General features: G+C 43.9%; 1 protein-coding gene across 1 annotated transcript; it reads right to left on the bottom strand.

Annotated features, from left to right (window-relative positions):
• Positions 1–16,667: 16,667 nt before the first annotated feature.
• paqr7b (progestin and adipoQ receptor family member VII, b) lies at positions 16,668–17,726 on the bottom strand (the record flags this gene model as incomplete). The annotated part of the gene is made up of 1 exon (XM_083662752.1): positions 16,668–17,726. The coding sequence occupies one exon, from the start codon at positions 17,724–17,726 to the stop codon at positions 16,668–16,670; it is 1,059 nt and encodes a 352-aa protein (XP_083518878.1).
• Positions 17,727–18,405: the final 679 nt, after the last annotated feature.

The raw sequence follows: 18,405 nt of genomic DNA on the forward strand, positions 1-18,405 counted from the left end.
ACACCGCCATGCGCCGGGGACAGCAGAGTGTTGGAGAGGAGACACATTGAAATAAAGAGTTCATTGAGGAGAACACGTTGTCTTTCGTATTTTCTGCCATAGGCATTCATTTTGTAAAAAGAAAAAAAATATATATATTAATATGATCGATAATCGATAATTGATCGTTAATTTTCACCGATTTTCGATTATGGAAATTTCTCAAAATGAACATCCCTATAATAGACTACTCATATTCACCTAAAATAAAGCCCTTTGGCTCCAAGCCCTGTATGTAGCAGGTGTCACACATATTTATATAATGTGACACTGAAGAAAATGTGTTTAGACAGACCGACCGACAGACATCGCCTATATAGAAGACCGGTAGACAGACAGAGTTTACTCACCGAGCAAGACGTAACAGACGGTGATGTGATGGATGTTCATGTTCAACTGTTGAACCTTCAAGTCTCTGAGTCTCTACTTCACCTATACAGGAACCAATATCACTTCCCTGCTGTCAGTAGTGTCATCACACCTCCGTCTCTCTCTCTCTCCTTCTCTCTCTCTCTCTCTCTCTCTCTCGCTCTCTCTCTCTCTCTCTCTCTCTCTCTCTCTCTCTCAGAACCTGCAGTCAAACCTATATGAGGGGCACGGTGGCTCAGTGGTAGAGCTGTCGCCTCACAGTCAGAAGGTCCTGAGTTCGATTCTCGCCTGGGACACTGTGGGCGCTGTGGTTGTGTTCCCCCCCATATCTTCAGTGCCTACTGCCCAGGTGGGGTATCTCGTCGTAAGGGCCTTTCTCTCTGTGTGGAGTTTGCATGTTCTCCCCGTGCTCCCCCAGGGGGTTCCTCCGTACATAACCCCCCCACTAAAAACATGCAGAAGATCAGATCGTCATCGTCATCCGACCAGTGACGACAACATCCGAAGTTGGTCCCCGGGCGCTGTACGAGAAAGCGACCACTGCTCCTGGCCTGCCCCTCAGAGGAAAGGACATGCCTGGATGGGTTAAATGCAGAGGACACTTTTCACCGGCCACCGTCAGCATGAGTGTGTTGTGGCCGCATGCATGTGTTGTGGTGTTCATGTGACAATAAAAGACGGGGCTTGTCCCGTTACGAGAGTTTTATGATGTATCTGCAGAGTTATAGAGCCCAGAGAGCAAAGTATGGAGCAATGAGAGAAAGTAGTATTTGGGTGGGATATACTTTTACACCTACAGATTCATTTTAATAGCCATAGTAATCACATTACAAACGAGGGATTTGACTTACTGCAAAGTATGCAGTGCACACAACACATCAACAGCAAAAGATGGAGCGATACAGAAAACCATCTCAAATTATGAAGTGCAGTAAAAAAGTGTAAGTAAAAAAGTATTTCAAAGTGTAGTGACTATCCTGGGTCCAACATTTAGTCACTCAGCTGGGTGTAGGAGAGGTGTTTTTGACGCGCTTCAAAACATTGATGTCCAGGCGGTGTTTACAGTTTGGGTGAGAGGTTCCCATTTAATGATGTTTACAGGCAGCAAAACTATTCTGTTAACAATTAATAATACAGTAACTTGAATCTATTGCAATGATCCTGATGAGCGGTAAAAACCTGTGTGATCTCCCCATCACCCAAGCATGATTGCAAACCTGAGACACCTGTGCAATATAGACTTCACCAGCTCACCTGTCCACACTGCCACCCAGTGGAAAACTTAAAGTAGGCTAAAACTAGAAACAGACAGTGACATGAATGGCTCTTACACAAAGTGACATATAATTGGGGGGGGGGGGGGGGGTAAGATATAGGGCCCTATTCTCCCACAGGCCTTCGGCGCTAAAACGGGCCTTAAACGCAAAAAAACGTCTCTTGCGCCTGCTTCGGGAAGATATCAATATGGCTTTACGCTGCCAAATGCGCTTTAGGCCGAATGGGCGTGGCGCAGTCCCAGAATGGGCCAAAATGGGCGTGTCGGCCTTAAATCTCGGCGTACTGATATCTTCCCACCTGGCGTAAATTTGGCGCTTTGCGCTTTTGAAAACCAGGCCTATTCAGTGCGCCAGTTGCAAGGAGCGCTCTTCTGCCTCTCCCCTGTCACCCTTCTCTGTCTCTCTCTGAAACCAGGCCTATTCAGTGCGCCAGTGCTCTTCTGCCTCTTCTCTGTCACCCTTCTCTCTCTCTCTCTGACTCCCTCGCTTAGACAGGCACAACACACTTCCCATAGGAAAAATAAGTTGTAAGTTGCCTGGCATGTCCCAGCATGCATTGTGCTTCTCCATTTCGCTACTAAATAGCAACCAAATGAGGCGAAATAGATATAAAAGGTCGATCTAAATTAATGTGTAATGGTAACACAACCTGCAATTGTATACATTTCAATATTGGACCAAATGAAACATCGAATGAACGCGCTTCTACTGTCATGTGCTATACTGTGATGTACGCTCCAATAACTTGGCCCTACTTCACATTTAGTTTTACAATAAAAACACATTTATGCAATGACTTTACATAATGTAGGGTATATTTATGTGCATCATTCTACCTGCAGCAGGGGAGAGAAAACGATATCTTTCTGGACAAACTTTCACCAATCTAATTAATCTCATCATATAGGGATAGGCTATATTTTTCTAGCTGATGCCTTTAGAACATTCTTTTCACTTTGATCTTGCTATAGTGTAGCGTATTTACATGCTTGCAGTATTTAAACTGCAGTTAGATTGGTTTGAGAAGCATAATAATATGGAATAATAGCCTATATGGAGACAGACAGACTGGATGAAGGGAGGGGGGGGGGGGGCAGAGCGCTTGGCTTCTGTCTGGTTTTGCTGGACCACTGGAATTGGAGCTTAAAAGGCAAGCGTGCGATTCGTTTATTGCACTTATCCAATGAGCATGATGACGGTGCATAATTTTACGCTTAAAAGGCGTGGTTGTAATGCGTTAGGCTGAGTGGAGCGCCAGCACCAAGATATCAAGTGCGCTGGTCCACGCCCACTGATCAGCGCTGCGCCAGGCGCTCGGCCTAGAAACTACGCCGATGCAACGATAGGGGCCGTTGTGTTGAACCAACCACCAACCAATACGAATTGTTTAATCTGGCAATAAAGAAATGTGAATTTGACATGCTATTTTAATAGCCTACTCAAAAATGCACCTCCCACTCAGGCCCGTATCTAGCTATGAGGACAGGGAGGTCCGGACCTCCCTAATAATTTCAGAGAAAAAAAGAAAAAAAACTTTTTTTTTTTTTTTTCTTTTTTTTTTACAAATGTAATTAAAAATATTTTGCAGTGCACTATGTTCCTTTCTTGTTTAAGAATGTTTCGGGAAATGAAAATGTAGCCTATTTAAATAGAATTATCAACAATAACAATCAAGGAAGTTACATGCTTGTAGGCTAGAGAAGAAGAAGAAGCGCGCATGCACGCACATGTTGTGTTGAACCAACCAACAACCAATACGAATTGTTTAATCTGGCAATAAAGAAATGTGAATTTGACATGCTATTTTAATAGCCTACTCAAAAATGCACCTCCCACTATACAGCAAAGAGAGGAGTCAATGTTTCTTGATATATGCCATTCAGATCAGAATAATTAGTCTAGTCATTAAGTTTAAGTTTGCTGATAATATTTCTATCATGTTAACTCTGTGTCATGTTAACTGGTGTATTCAGAGCAAATAGGGAGATATAGAGCATTATCATCATGCTATATATCGCCCTCTTTGCTCTGAATGAGTGAGAAAAGGAGAACATACTGAATAATTACATCACAACAGTATCCTAATGTTAATTTAAAATGAGATATTCCTCTAAATATGGCAATTTTTTTTTTTTTTTTTAAACATCAAACATTTTTTTCATCGGGGCCCTTGCGGGCCCCACCGAGAGTCCCTTCCTCCCAGCACCCCCTGCTTAAAGTGACTTCCAGCGGCCCTGCAGTGAAGCGCCAGTGCTGTTATCGTGAAATATCAGCACTGGCACGATCCCTCTTGTCCAATCAAATTGCTCGGGCCGGAACTATCTGTTGTATAATCCTAACTATTCTCCCCCAGAGGAACATTGAAGCTGTCAGAGAAAATATCACATTTAATCACTTAATCTTACTATTAGTCTATTAAGCCAATCTTTTCAGAGATATTAGATACGATTTGTAAGTTTTTAATGAGGCTTTAGTTGTCTGAAATTGTCTAAGTTGTTGTTTTGTACAATAAGCCACACAGCAGATGGCTCATAATGATCAGAGATATTCAGATATGTTACAACAGCAGGCCATCACTGTCAACAAGGAGGTGGGGGGCGTCTTATTGCATTGCATTATGCAGGAGGTCCATGACGAGCTGCATGAGATAACCAACCATCCACCATCTCAGCACCGTGGAGTAGGGGTGCTCCAAAAAATCGATTCTTGAAAGGATTGCGATTGCATGCTACGATTCCTGGATCGATTCTTCTTTGTATTGTTAAAAAAATTTTTTTTTGCAGTGCACATGCAAGATACCGGCTGAATAAGTGTCCAAATGTTGATGTCATTTGTGTACTGTACTGCCACAGTGCCACCACCTCTTGCACTTAAGAACTCTGGTTAATGTATTCCCCCCAAAATCTATAAATCCTTCTCAAAGTCTACAGATCCCCCCCCCCAGCCTATAAATCCATTTTATCTGAAGAACATAAGGGGGGAATTCCCCCCTAGTTTGCTAAATGAATTTAGGCCCTGACTGTAATACTTCAGAAGTTGAATTTGAAGTTCAGCATTAATACATTTGTCATTTTTTGTCTTAGATTTACCTTTGTGTGTTATTGCAATATAAAACTACATAATTGAGAATCGATTCTCGATTCTGGAATCGAGAATCGTTGGAATCGAGAATCGATTCTGCAATCGGATCGTGACCCCAGGAATCGGAATCGGATCGGATCGTGGCTTAGCCGGATCGGAGCACCCCTATCATGGAGGCAAAGACTAGAGAAAAGGTGCTGTAATACATCAATACAACATCATAAAGGAAGATATGCAGATTGTTTGTGTGCCCCCTAATGGAATGAATCATTTCTGTAGGCTAAACATCAGTTTTGTGCATTGGAATAAATCTGTAGTTTTTGAGCTGGCAGAAGAACTCCAGCAGATGCTAATGGATATAGGATTTTTTTCTCTCTCTCTAGTTCCTGGATGAAGAGCATCCAGGTCTCTCTGCTCAGGAAGAAAATAAGTCATTACAATATTTATGGAGTGCAGGCAAGTTTATCTGTGTCAGAAGTGGGAAATACAGTAGATTGTTTTGCATGAAGCTATTTGTAACCAATTAAACTTCCCAGCCGTGCATCTGAAACAGGACGCTGGGATCAGCATAATGGTGCATTTATCATCTGATTTTAAGGCATAACTTGTTTTGCACCAGTAGATAGATAGATAGAAAGATATATATATATATAGATATAGATAGATGATAGATACATACATGCATACATACTGTAACAACACAGGCGAGGCTGGTTTCGAACCCGAGGTCTCCAACTTACAAGCCCAACATGTTAACCATCCAGCCAAAGGGACGATCCCTTTGGCCAAGGACCAACGTGCTTGCTTTATCCTCCCAGACCCAGGATCGCTACACTACCTATACATACATACATACATACATACATACATACATACATACATACATACATACATACATACATACATACATACATACTGTATGTACATACATACATACATACATAGGCTACATACAGTATGTAGCCTATGTATGTATGTACATACATACATACATACATAGGCTACATACATACCAGGGGCGTAGGCAGAAATTCAATTATGGGTGGGCCTGGATAAAATTGGGTGGGCCTGGATAAAATTGGTGGGGCAATTGCTTGACAAAATTTTGCACGCAAAGCGTGCAAAATTGCTAGATGTCATGAAGTTGTCATGCATTAGACTCTGGAGATGATGTGCCCTGCGTTTTTAAGCTACAAAACCATTAGCTAGCAAGGCAGCAGCAAGTTTGCCTCTAGAAAACAACCAATTAATTTTTTTTTTTTTTTTTTTGGGTGGGCCAGGGCAAGAAGTGGGTGGGCCTGTGCCTACCCAGGCCCACCCGTAGAAACGCCCCTGATACATACAGTACATACATATATACATACACAGTGGCGAACCGTGCCTATCAGAACCGGGCCTTCTATGCGGTAACTGTACGTGCAAGTCTGAGGTCTCTGCAGCGCACTGCGTGCGTCTTTTTACGCATTGGTGAGGGGCGGACTATTACAACGAACTCTAAAACCCGCGGACGGGTCCAAAACTCCCCCTGCCCACCGACATCAGCTGCCTCAGCCCCCAGCACCACCAGTAATAAAAAAATTTTTTTTAACTTACCAATGATGTTCACTTGATGACAAAACCCATTGTCTTGAAAAGCAACAAGCAAGCCCTCCAAGCTAGCCTGGAAATGGTGAAAATATAGCTTCACAGCTCCAGATTAAATCCTTTGAAAACTACCGCTGCGCGTCGATTTCCTCATCACAACGCCATGTCACAACCACATCATCATAAACTCCTCCCTCCTTGTCGTCCGTCTCTCTCCTGGTTGGCTTGGATTCGCGAATCCCTCGAAATATCCCACCCACAACTCAACTAATTGTGATTGGCTAACGACACAACTAAATGATATTCTGATTGGTTAAGACACCTGTCATCAAAATTGTCATCCTCATGTCATGACTAGAGTCGGTCTTCGCGAAGGGTTGCTGTCAATCACCGGTGGAGGCTGGTCCAAATATTTAACCCCATATTTGCTGAAACAAAGTGAGTCCAAGATCTGAACAATTTAGCGACAATATTACTGTTATTTCAGTGAATAAAAACGAATAAATAACAAATACAAATAATGTATTAGGGGGAAACAAGTGGCACAAGTGGTGTTGACCTGAGTATATAGCTTGTTGCATCCCACATTAGATAAACCCATAAAGCATATTAGAAGTTAGGCTATTTGAAAAAGAAGATATCCAGCTTTTCAAAATCTCCCACTGTAATTACATGATTGCTGGCATTACATTAAAACTCGTGATTGAATATTATTGAAGTTATAAGCAGTCTTGAGCCTTTTACTTTTTTAATGTTCAGCACAAAGCAATGCCCACCCATGAGGTTTGTTTATTTTTTAAGAGTGTGTTGTTTTGGCACAAAGTTTTAAGTATTCATAATGTGATTAATTAACTGCTGTTGCGCAAATAACTGTGTTTTTATGATTAACTTTTCAGCAGAAGAATTAAAAAAAATACACTCGTAGAAAGAATCCATCTTTACCCCAAAACAATTCTTCAACATTCTTAACAGAATCATTCTTCTTAAGATCAGTGTTGGGCAAGTTACTTTCAAAATGTAATACACTCCATATTACTAGAGACTTTCATTTGAAAGTAATAAGTTACTTTACAATATTACTTTCTGTGTAGAGTAACTCGTTACTTATTACACTACTTTTGCATTACTTTTACTAAAACAACAGCAGCGAAAATTATTTCAACCGCCTTGAAGTCAGTGTAAACAATCCAAAATTCTAAATGTTATTCTTTTCCTTTGTTATTGTCATCTGGTTATTTGCATTAAAACACAGTTTGATTAGGAAATGATTGTATCTTTTTTAAATATGTGCTTTGATTTAATAAAATGTAACTCAATTTGTAACTTGAGTTACTTGACAAAGTAACTGGTATAATATTACTGAAATCCTATAAGTAATAAGTTATATTACTGAGTTACTGCTAAAAGTAATATATTACATGTAATATGTTACGTTTGTAATGAGTTACCCCCAACACTGCTTAAGATGAAGACATTAGTTCCCATACACGCTTACCTTTGCTCCATCCATGCTAAACTGATGCTTCTGGTTTCCAGCTACATCTTACCAAACAACAAGGCTGCCCTCTAGTGGCGTTGGAGGAACTGAGCGGTGGGAAACATCTATTAGTCCAATCTTTACTGGCCCATATTTACATTTAGCACCTCATAAACCTCTTGTCCCGGCCCATTACTCTGCCACTACAGCGCTCTGAGGATAACACGGACCCAACTGCTGTACATTTACCATATGAGATACTGTATATAACATTCCAGATGGGAGTATGGCTCAAAAACAATTGAGGGCATTGACATTGAAGACAGTTTTACTTTAAGTAAGCAAACTTTGTGGGTCTGTGCAGCATTGTAACACTCACCCTCCTCTGTGCGTCTGGGACACAAAGCTCAAGAATGACATGCCATCATGAACCTCAAAAAAACTCATATATATATATATTTTTTTTCTAATATTCCCCCCCCCCCCCCCCCCCCCCGATTTTTTATCCCATTTTTATCCCCCATTAGTGCTAATTTAATTTATTTATCCTGGTTGCTGCTCCACCCTCTGCCGATCTGGGGAGAGCCGAAACTGGCTCCATGCTTCCTCCGAGACATGGGCAGTTAGCCAGCCGCTTCTTTTCACCTGAGTGAAGCTTCACCGGTAGGACATAGCACGTGGGAGGTTCACGCTATTCCAACCAGTTCCCCTCCCTCCGAACAGGCGCCCTTAACGACCAGAGGAGGAACCACATTAGCAACCAGGATATTGCATGTTTTGCTGAAGGGGGTTCCTATATGAAGGAAACCCCTGGGAGGCACGGGGAGAACATGCAAACTCCACACAGAAAGGCCCTTTTGACGACCCCACCCGGGCGGTGGGCACTCGAGGACATGCGGACGGGCACGCACTCCTTCAGCGCTCACAGCGTCCCAGGTGGGAATCAAACCCAGGACCTTCGAGCTGTGAGGCGACAGCGCTTACCACTGCACCACCGTACCTCCCAAAAAAACCTCATATCTTAACAAGTCAAGTTCGCAGATCCATTTTGACCTCTAAATCTACTTCATAGTGTTATGTCAATGCGCAAAATGTGTGACTCTACATTGAATGGATATCATCCAAGCACCAGTAATCTGAAATGTACTTAAATTAAAAAAAAGATCTGACATGAGAAATTGAGGTTACAGTAACACTTTATTTTCTTAAATACCACAGAATATCAGTACAGTCAGTATCACACACACTGGTGTTTTTTTTAATAGGCAGAAGACATTGTGGTCCCTCTCACCCTGCTTCCTGGTTGGCTGGCGATATGAAGCAAACTTGGGTGGCATCAGTGGCTACATGTAATGTAAGAAATTTTGATCCTAACTATAATTTGGGCCTTCTTCTCAACATTCCTGACAAAGAACCCGATGTTAAGGCAACAATTATGCTTTTCACTTTCATGAATTCTGGCTGTCCAGAACAACAGGCCCACAGCTGCAGCTGAAAATGCATCCACCAGTGATGCCAGCGTGAAATCATGCCACTTCTCTATGAGAATTGGGAAGCAGGACTGGTATCAGGTACGATGCCGGGTAACCAGACATCTTACCCAGGTTTCTCAGTACAAGCTTACCCAGGCTATTCTAACCTCTTCTATTCTATGGTGTTTACGAGCCGCGACCAAACCCGAATGACTTGAGTAACCAGGTTAAGAAGGGATTTCTCCATGCATGCAGTGGTGTAATGTAACTAAGTATAAATACTTAAGTACTGTACTTAAGTATTTTTTCTGAGTATCTGTACTTTACTTGAGTATTTATATTTCTGTCAACTTTCACTTTTACTCCACTACATTTCCCAAATAAAATGGATACATTTACTCCACTACATTTCCCCCAAGCATCTTAGTTACAAAGTACAATCAGAAGAAATTGCGTAGCCTGCAAGCAATCAGGTTTGGCAAATCAGTGCTCCTAGTTTGCAAGTTACGTTAATCACGATCCACACGCCATTCCATTTGGTGGCTGTAATGCAACATAACGTTGTTTGCCAGCGGCTATAAAAGTCAAGAAGAAGAAATAGACTTCCACTCAAGCCCAGGCATGTCTTTTGCTGGATTTTTTGTTGTTGCAGCATTTACTTGTACTTTTTTACTTTCAATACTTAAGTACATTTAATATCAGAAAATTACTTTTGATACTTAAGTACAGAAAATATCAAGTACTTTAAGACTTTTACTCAAGTAATATTCTAATGAGTGACTTTGACTTTTACCAAAGTCTTCTTCTGGGAAGATATCTTTACTTTTACTTAAGTATGGTTTTCGAGTACTTTATACACCACTCCATGCATGTATGCATAGTCACCTAGCCAGCCAGTGTTGTGATACATGTTGATTCAGGCAGTGCGTGATCAGATCCGGTCAGATCAGATCCGGTCAGTCATGGCAAAGTTAACAGTTTACAAGGTTCACATTTTGGGTCGTTAGGGTTCAAGCTCATCAGTAACACGTACTATGCAGTCTGATGGGGGACATAATTGAACAAGCTTGCTGCTTCGGACATTCTGTCTTGTGAGTTGATGTTTCAGTAGTACCATCACTGCAGCGATAACAGATTCATTGGCACATCATGAACACGATCGTGAATAGAGATCACGCTTTTAAGATATTGATTTGTGAGATAAAAAATCTAAGCGATATTATGAGACAAAGCTGCATGATATTTCATCACAAAGAAGCCATCAAACAAAGGGGATTGGTTTAACAGGGCGGCAGTATGAAGCGATGTATTCATAGCCGTTACATTTGGAATGGGCAGGGGGGCACTTAACAGTTAATACAAAACAGGGTATGAAAGAACGCTGCAAAACAACAGTGCATCTTATTTCCCGTCCGAAATAAGCGTTCAATATTGAGTGCAATTAGGTTAGGGAGACAATGTAATACAAGTGGCCTCCTAGAGAAATACAGCTTATTTACACTTTAGAAAGGGGCGAAAACAAGCTTCTAGGGGTGCACAGATCGATCGGCACGCAATCTGTATGGGCCGATTTTGACCTCAAATATGCGATCGGCTGATTGCCGATATTTCTTTATATTAAAAATAATAATAATAATAATAAAAATAAATAAAAATAAATAAAAGCCCTATCACTAATCAAGCTTTCCAAGATATAAAATACAATACCAATTGGTATTATTAAAGGGGAGAAATAATCGACCGAAATAACGTTTCCAAACTTTTTTTGAGGAGTTTATATATCGGTGATCGGTAATCGGTGATCGGTCGATGATCGGTTGGGCAGATATTTCCCATAGGCGATCGGCGGCAAAAAACGTGATCGGTGCACCCCTACAAGCTTCCATAGACATTCACATCGGATTCACACACTAATATCTACTAGTCGACGACATGCTTTGAGGCACACAGACACACTCAGACATTAACGGGGATAGAAAACGCAGAACAGATCAGATCAGATCAGATCAGATCAGATCAGATCAGATGTGTCTGATCCATCGACAACGAAACCATACGAGCAAAGGCATTGCTGACATCGCGGGCTGTGAAAAGGCAAAAAGCTGAAGTTCCAGCCCTTTTGAATACAAAAAGAGTCACATTGTCACAACAACAACAGACATCGGTCATCTTGAACGCATCATTCCAGCCAATTCTTTAGCCAATATTGAGTGCCAGCCTCATTTTCATCATTCAATAGAATCTTGTGTCCCACGGGGAGAAAAAAAGTATATATAGATATAGATAGATTTTTTTTTTTACATAAGAGGTACAATGATTGGTTACTTTGGAAATTGAGTCATCTCAACTCCCCAGAATTTCCTGTGACATTTATGGTTTGGCACAACGTTCGAGCGCCTTGATAAATCAATTTAAAAAAATGCAACATCCCAGATAATGCGACATCAGATAAAAACATGAGAAATGCATGTCATTGAATGCATGTCATCAACATCACTCATTGGTACCTGACTGCAGTATACCCAAGAGGAACCCAAGAGGAACCCAAGAGGAACCCAAGAGGAACCCAAGAGGAACAAGGGATTGTAAATTGTAAAAACAAAGGCTGCACACAATTTGATTAGGACAGTCCGATTATCCTCAATATGAAAGTGTTAAAGGAACACTCCGCCCATTTTCAACCATCTTTGTATCATTAGAACATCAGTAGTATATCAGAAAACTGTAAACGGTTTTGAAGTCTGTCATTTAATTTGACAGTTATTGAGTGTTAAAGTGTGGACCCGTGACATCACGGGTCCACACTAACTCAAATTAATAACTCATTAACTCAAATCAACTCTCAATAACTGTCAAACTAGATGAATGATGAATAGTTTGACAGTTATTGAGAGTTGATTTGAGTTAATGAGTTATTAATTTGAGTTAATGTGGACCAGTGATGTCACTGGTCCACACTTTAACACTCAATAACTGTCAAATTAAATGACAGACTTCAAAACCGTTTACAGTTTTCTGATATACTACTGATGTTCTAATGATACAAAGCTGGTTGAAAATGGGCGGAGTATTCCTTTAAAGGCATCTTAAGGGACTTTTTTCTTGTTTTTTCTGCTCACCTCAATTCCTCAACCGCACGTTTATGTTTGTTTGCCGAAGTAAAACGTTCTTTCACACTTGAGAGTCAAAACAACGTTGAAAGAGCTCACAGTGGAGAACGGGTAAGTCATTAGAACAAGTACAGCCCACATGTTATGTCCATGAGCATGTTTGTCCTTCATTGTACCCTCTCTGTGAAACACAGATATATATTTTGTGTTGTTGCAGTGTTTAAGTACTACCTGTATTGCTACAGACAAAGATTCCCCTCTCTTCAAGGTAAGTCACAAAAACTATACATTTCCTGGATCACTGTCGTTTGGCAGACCACGTAAAGAAGAAATCATACTGTAGGTCCCTGTCACAAACTGGTAACTTTCAACAACATAAATATTTAATTCTTTAAATTGACTGTCACTCCAGGATGAAAGAAATCAGGTTCCCCTCCCTTCCACCTACTCCTCCTCCTCATAATGACATGTCCACCTCCTCCTCCTCCTCATAAAGACATGTCCACCTACTCCTCCTCCTCATAAAGACATGTCCACCTACTCCTCCTCCTCATAAAGACATGTCCACCTACTCCTCCTCCTCATAAAGACATGTCCACCTACTCCTCCTCCTCATAAAGACATGTCCACCTCCTCCTCCTCCTCCTCATAAAGACATGTCCACCTACTCCTCCTCCTCATAAAGACATGTCCACCTACTCCTCCTCCTCATAAAGACATGTCCACCTACTCCTCCTCCTCATAAAGACATGTCCACCTACTCCTCCTCCTCATAAAGACATGTCCACCTACTCCTCCTCCTCATAAAGACATGTCCACCTACTCCTCCTCATAAAGACATGTCCACCTACTCCTCCTCCTCATAAAGACATGTCCACCTACTTCTCCTCCTCATAAAGACATGTCCACCTACTCCTCCTCCTCATAAAGACATGTCCACCTACTCCTCCTCCTCATAAAGACATGTCCACCTACTCCTTCTCCTCATAAAGACATGTCCACCTACTCCTCCTCCTCATAAAGACATGTCCACCTACCCCTCCTTCTCATAAAGACATGTCCACCTACTCCTCCTTCTCATGAAGACATGTCCACCTACTCCTCCTTCTCATAAAGACATGTCCACCTACTCCTCCTCCTCATAAAGACATGTCCACCTACTCCTCCTCCTCATAAAGACATGTCCACCTCCTCCTCCTCCTCATAAAGACATGTCCACCTACTCCTCCTCCTCATAAAGACATGTCCACCTACTCCTCCTTCTCATAAAGACATGTCCACCTACTCCTCCTTCTCATAAAGACATGTCCACCTACTCCTCCTCCTCATAAAGACATGTCCACCTACTCCTCCTTCTCATAAAGACATGTCCACCTACTCCTCCTCCTCATAAAGACATGTCCACCTACTCCTCCTCCTCATAAAGACATGTCCACCTACTCCTCCTCCTCATAAAGACATGTCCACCTACTCCTCCTTCTCATAAAGACATGTCCACCTACTCCTCCTTCTCATAAAGACATGTCCGCCTACTCCTCCTCCTCATAAAGACATGTCCACCTACTCCTCCTCCTCATAAAGACATGTCCACCTACTCCTCCTTCTCATAAAGACATGCCCACCTACTCCTCCTCCTCATAAAGACATGTCCACCTACTCCTCCTCCTCCTCATAAAGACATGTCCACCTACTCCTCCTCCTCATAAAGACATGTCCACCTACTCCTCCTTCTCATAAAGACATGTCCACCTACTCCTCCTTCTCATAAAGACATGTCCACCTACTCCTCCTCCTCATAAAGACATGTCCACCTACTCCTCCTCCTCATAAAGACATGTCCACCTACTCCTCCCCCTCATAAAGACATGTCCACCTCCTCCTCATAAAGACATGTCCACCTACTCCTCCTTCTCATAAAGACATGTCCACCTACTCCTCCTCCTCATAAAGACATGTCCACCTACTCTTCCTTCTCATAAAGACATGCCCACCTACTCCTCCTTCTCATAAAGACATGTCCACCTACTCCTCCTCCTCATAAATACATGTCCACCTACTCCTCCTCCTCATAAGGACATGTCCACCTACTCCTCCTCCTCATAAAGACATGTCCACCTACTCCTCCTCATAAATACATGTCCACCTACTCCTCCTCCTCATAAAGACATGTCCACCTACCCCTCCTCATAAAGACATGTCCACCTACTCCTCCTTCTCATGAAGACATGTCCACCTACTCCTCCTTCTCATAAAGACATGCCCACCTACTCCTCCTTCTCATAAAGACATGTCCACCTACTCCTCCTCCTCATAAAGACATGTCCACCTCCTCCTCCTCATAAAGACATGTCCACCTACTCCTCCTCCTCATAAGGACATGTCCACCTACTCCTCCTCCTCATAAAGACATGTCCACCTACTCCTCCTCCTTCTCATAAAGACATGTCCACCTACTCCTCCTCCTCATAAAGACATGTCCACCTACTCCTCCTCCTCATAAAGACATGTCCACCTACTCCTCCTCCTCCTAATAAAGACATGTCCACCTACTCCTCCTTCTCATAAAGACATGTCCACCTACTCCTCCTCATAAAGACATGTCCACCTACTCCTCCTCCTCATAAAGACATGTCCACCTACTCCTCCTCCTCATAAAGACATGTCCACCTACTCCTCCTCCTCATAAAGACATGTCCACCTACTCCTCCTCCTCATGAAGACATGTCCACCTACTCGTCCTCCTCATAAAGACATGTCCACCTACTCCTCCTCCTCATAAAGACATGTCCACCTCCTCCTGCTCCTCATAAAAGACATGTCCACCTACTCCTCCTTCTCATAAGGACATGTCCACCTACTCCTCCTCCTCACTCCTCCTCCTCATAAAGACATGTCCACCTACTCCTCCTCCTCATAAAGACATGTCCACCTACTCCTCCTCCTCCTCATAAAGATATGTCCACCTACTCCTCCTCCCCATAAAGACATGTCCACCTACTCCTCCTTCTCATAAAGACATGTCCACCTACTCCTCCTTCTCATAAAGACATGTCCACCTACTCCTCCTTCTCATAAAGACATGTCCACCTACTCCTCCTCATAAAGACATGTCCACCTACTCCTCCTCCTCATAAAGACATGTCCACCTACTCCTTCTCCTCATAAAGACATGTCCACCTCCTCCTCCTCATAAAAGACATGTCCACCTACTCCTCCTCATGAAGACATGTCCACCTACTCCTCCTCCTCATAAAGACATGTCCACCTACTCCTCCTTCTCATAAAGACATGTCCACCTACTCCTCCTCATAAAGACATGTCCACCTACTCCTCCTCCTCATAAAGACATGTCCACCTACTCCTCCTCCTCATAAAGACATGTCCACCTACTCCTCCTCCTCATAAAGACATGTCCACCTACTCCTCCTCCTCATGAAGACATGTCCACCTACTCGTCCTCCTCATAAAGACATGTCCACCTACTCCTCCTCCTCATAAAGACATGTCCACCTCCTCCTGCTCCTCATAAAAGACATGTCCACCTACTCCTCCTTCTCATAAAGACATGTCCACCTACTCCTCCTCCTCATAAAGACATGTCCACCTACTCCTCCTTCTCATAAAGACATGTCCACCTACTCCTCCTCCTCATAAAGACATGTCCACCTACTCCTCCTCCTCATAAAGACATGTCCACCTACTCCTCCTCCTCCTCATAAAGATATGTCCACCTACTCCTCCTCCCCATAAAGACATGTCCACCTACTCCTCCTTCTCATAAAGACATGTCCACCTACTCCTTCTCATAAAGACATGTCCACCTACTCCTCCTTCTCATAAAGACATGTCCACCTCCTCCTCCTCCTCATAAAGACATGTCCACCTACTCCTCCTTCTCATAAAGACATGTCCACTTCCTCCTCCTCCTCCTCATAAAGACATGTCCACCTACTCCTCCTCCTCATAAAGACATGTCCACCTACTCCTCCTCCTCATAAAGACATGTCCACCTACTCCTCCTCCTCATAAAGACATGTCCACCTACTCCTACTCCTCATGAAGACATGTCCACCTACTCCTCCTCCTCATAAAGACATGTCCACCTACTCCTCCTCCTCATAAAGACATGTCCACCTACTCCTCCTCCTCATGAAGACATGTCCACCTCCTCCTCCTCCTCATGAAGACATGTCCACCTACTCCTCCTCCTCATAAAGACATGTCCACCTACTCCTCCTTCTCATAAAGACATGTCCACCTACTCCTCCTTCTCATGAAGACACGCACGGACACGCTTGCGCACAACGAAAGCGGTCAGAGCGCTGCAGCAGGCGGTGAAGATGAAGAGCGCGACGGCGTCGTGGGCCAGGTCGCCGTGGAGGCGCTCGTAGAAGGGCCGGCGCTCGGTGAAGTCGATGCGCAGCGCCTCCACCTGCACCAGGGTGCACAGCACCAGGAACACGTGGAAGATCTGGTGGCCCTGGCCGAAGAAGTCGCACCTGCCGGGGAACCAGCGCTCCGGGTGCGGGCAGGAGAAGAAGTAGGCGCTGACCAGGAAGAACAGCACCTGGTAGCGGTGGTACGCCACGGCCGGCTCGGAGCAGCCCCGCCGGCAGCAGCTGTAGATGCGGTGCACCACGGGGCTGATGTCCAGACAGTAGGCCAGGCCGGAGGGCACCACTTGGAAAAGCTTGTGGGCGAACTTGGGCAGCCCGGGGCTCGTGTACTTGCCGTAGCAGCAGCCCAAGCAGGAGAGCCAGGCGAAGAACGCGGCGGCGGGCAGAAAAAACCCCCGCACCCTCGCGTGCCAGTCCTCCTCTATGGCGTAGTAGAAGTGTCCCAGAGCGCTGCCGTATTGGTAGATGGCGACGCCCACGTAGTCCAGGAAGTAGAAGGTGTAGTGGGACAGCTCGGACTTGGCGGAGAGCAGGTGAGCGAGCGCGCTGCAGGTGAGGTAGGTGAAGGCGGCCAGGAGGACGATGAACAGCGGCTGGGCGTGGGGGTCCCGCAGGAAGTCCACCGTCTCCGAGATCTCCCGCCACTTCACCAGGATGACGAGGGCGGCCAGCAGGTGGCTCCAGACGTTCAGCGCCTCGTTGTGCCGCTGGAAGAGGGTGAGGAAGTAGTAGCGCCAGCCCTGGTCCGGCTGGCGGTAGCCGGCGAGGATGTGCGGCTCGCGGAACACCCAGGGCACGTCGGAGGCCTTGACGGTGCACGGCAGCGTGGGGAAGGCCGACTCCAGCAGCCGCGGGATCTGGTGCAGCTGCTGCGCGTTGATGAACAGGCGGCCGATCTGCTCCATCACCACTGTCGCCATGGCAACCTGGAGGAGGCGGGAGAGGAGAGGAGGGTGGAGAAAATGAACCGACACAGACGGTAAGTCGATATCTATCTGGCCTTGAGGCTGCCGTCGGCTCTATGTGTGTGTGTGTGTGTGTGTGTGTGCGTGTGTGTCTGTGTGTGTTAGGGCTGTGAATCTTCACTGGCCTCACGATTCGATTCGATTACGATTCAGAGGGCCACGATTCGATACGATTACGATTAACGATGCATCTCGATGCATCGATAATCGATGCATCACTTTTTCCCCCAATACATGATTTATTTTTTCTCACTTTCTTTTTTCTCACTGTGTGGCTACTTTTAAAATAAAAGTGCATTTGGAATTGCATTGTATTATGATCCATAATTAAAATGATGATCCATAATTCCATTATATTTTATTTGATTATTATTTTTATTTTTTATTTTATTTTTTTAATAATCGATTTTTGACATTTGTGAATCGATGCAGAATCGTGCACGTCCGCATCGCAATGCATCTTATAATCGATTATTTTTGACACCCCTAGTGTGTGTGTGTGTGTGTGTGTGCGTGTGTGCGTGTGTGCGTGTGCGTGTGTGTGTGTGTGTGTGTGTGTGTGTGTGTGTGTGTGCATTTTAAATTCTTATTCGGTTTTATGTCGCCACCTACACCTTTGTACATTGTTATGGCA

The sequence above is a fragment of the Poromitra crassiceps genome, assembly GCF_964638095.1.
Source record: "Poromitra crassiceps genome assembly, chromosome: 29".
NCBI lineage: Eukaryota > Metazoa > Chordata > Actinopteri > Beryciformes > Melamphaidae > Poromitra > Poromitra crassiceps.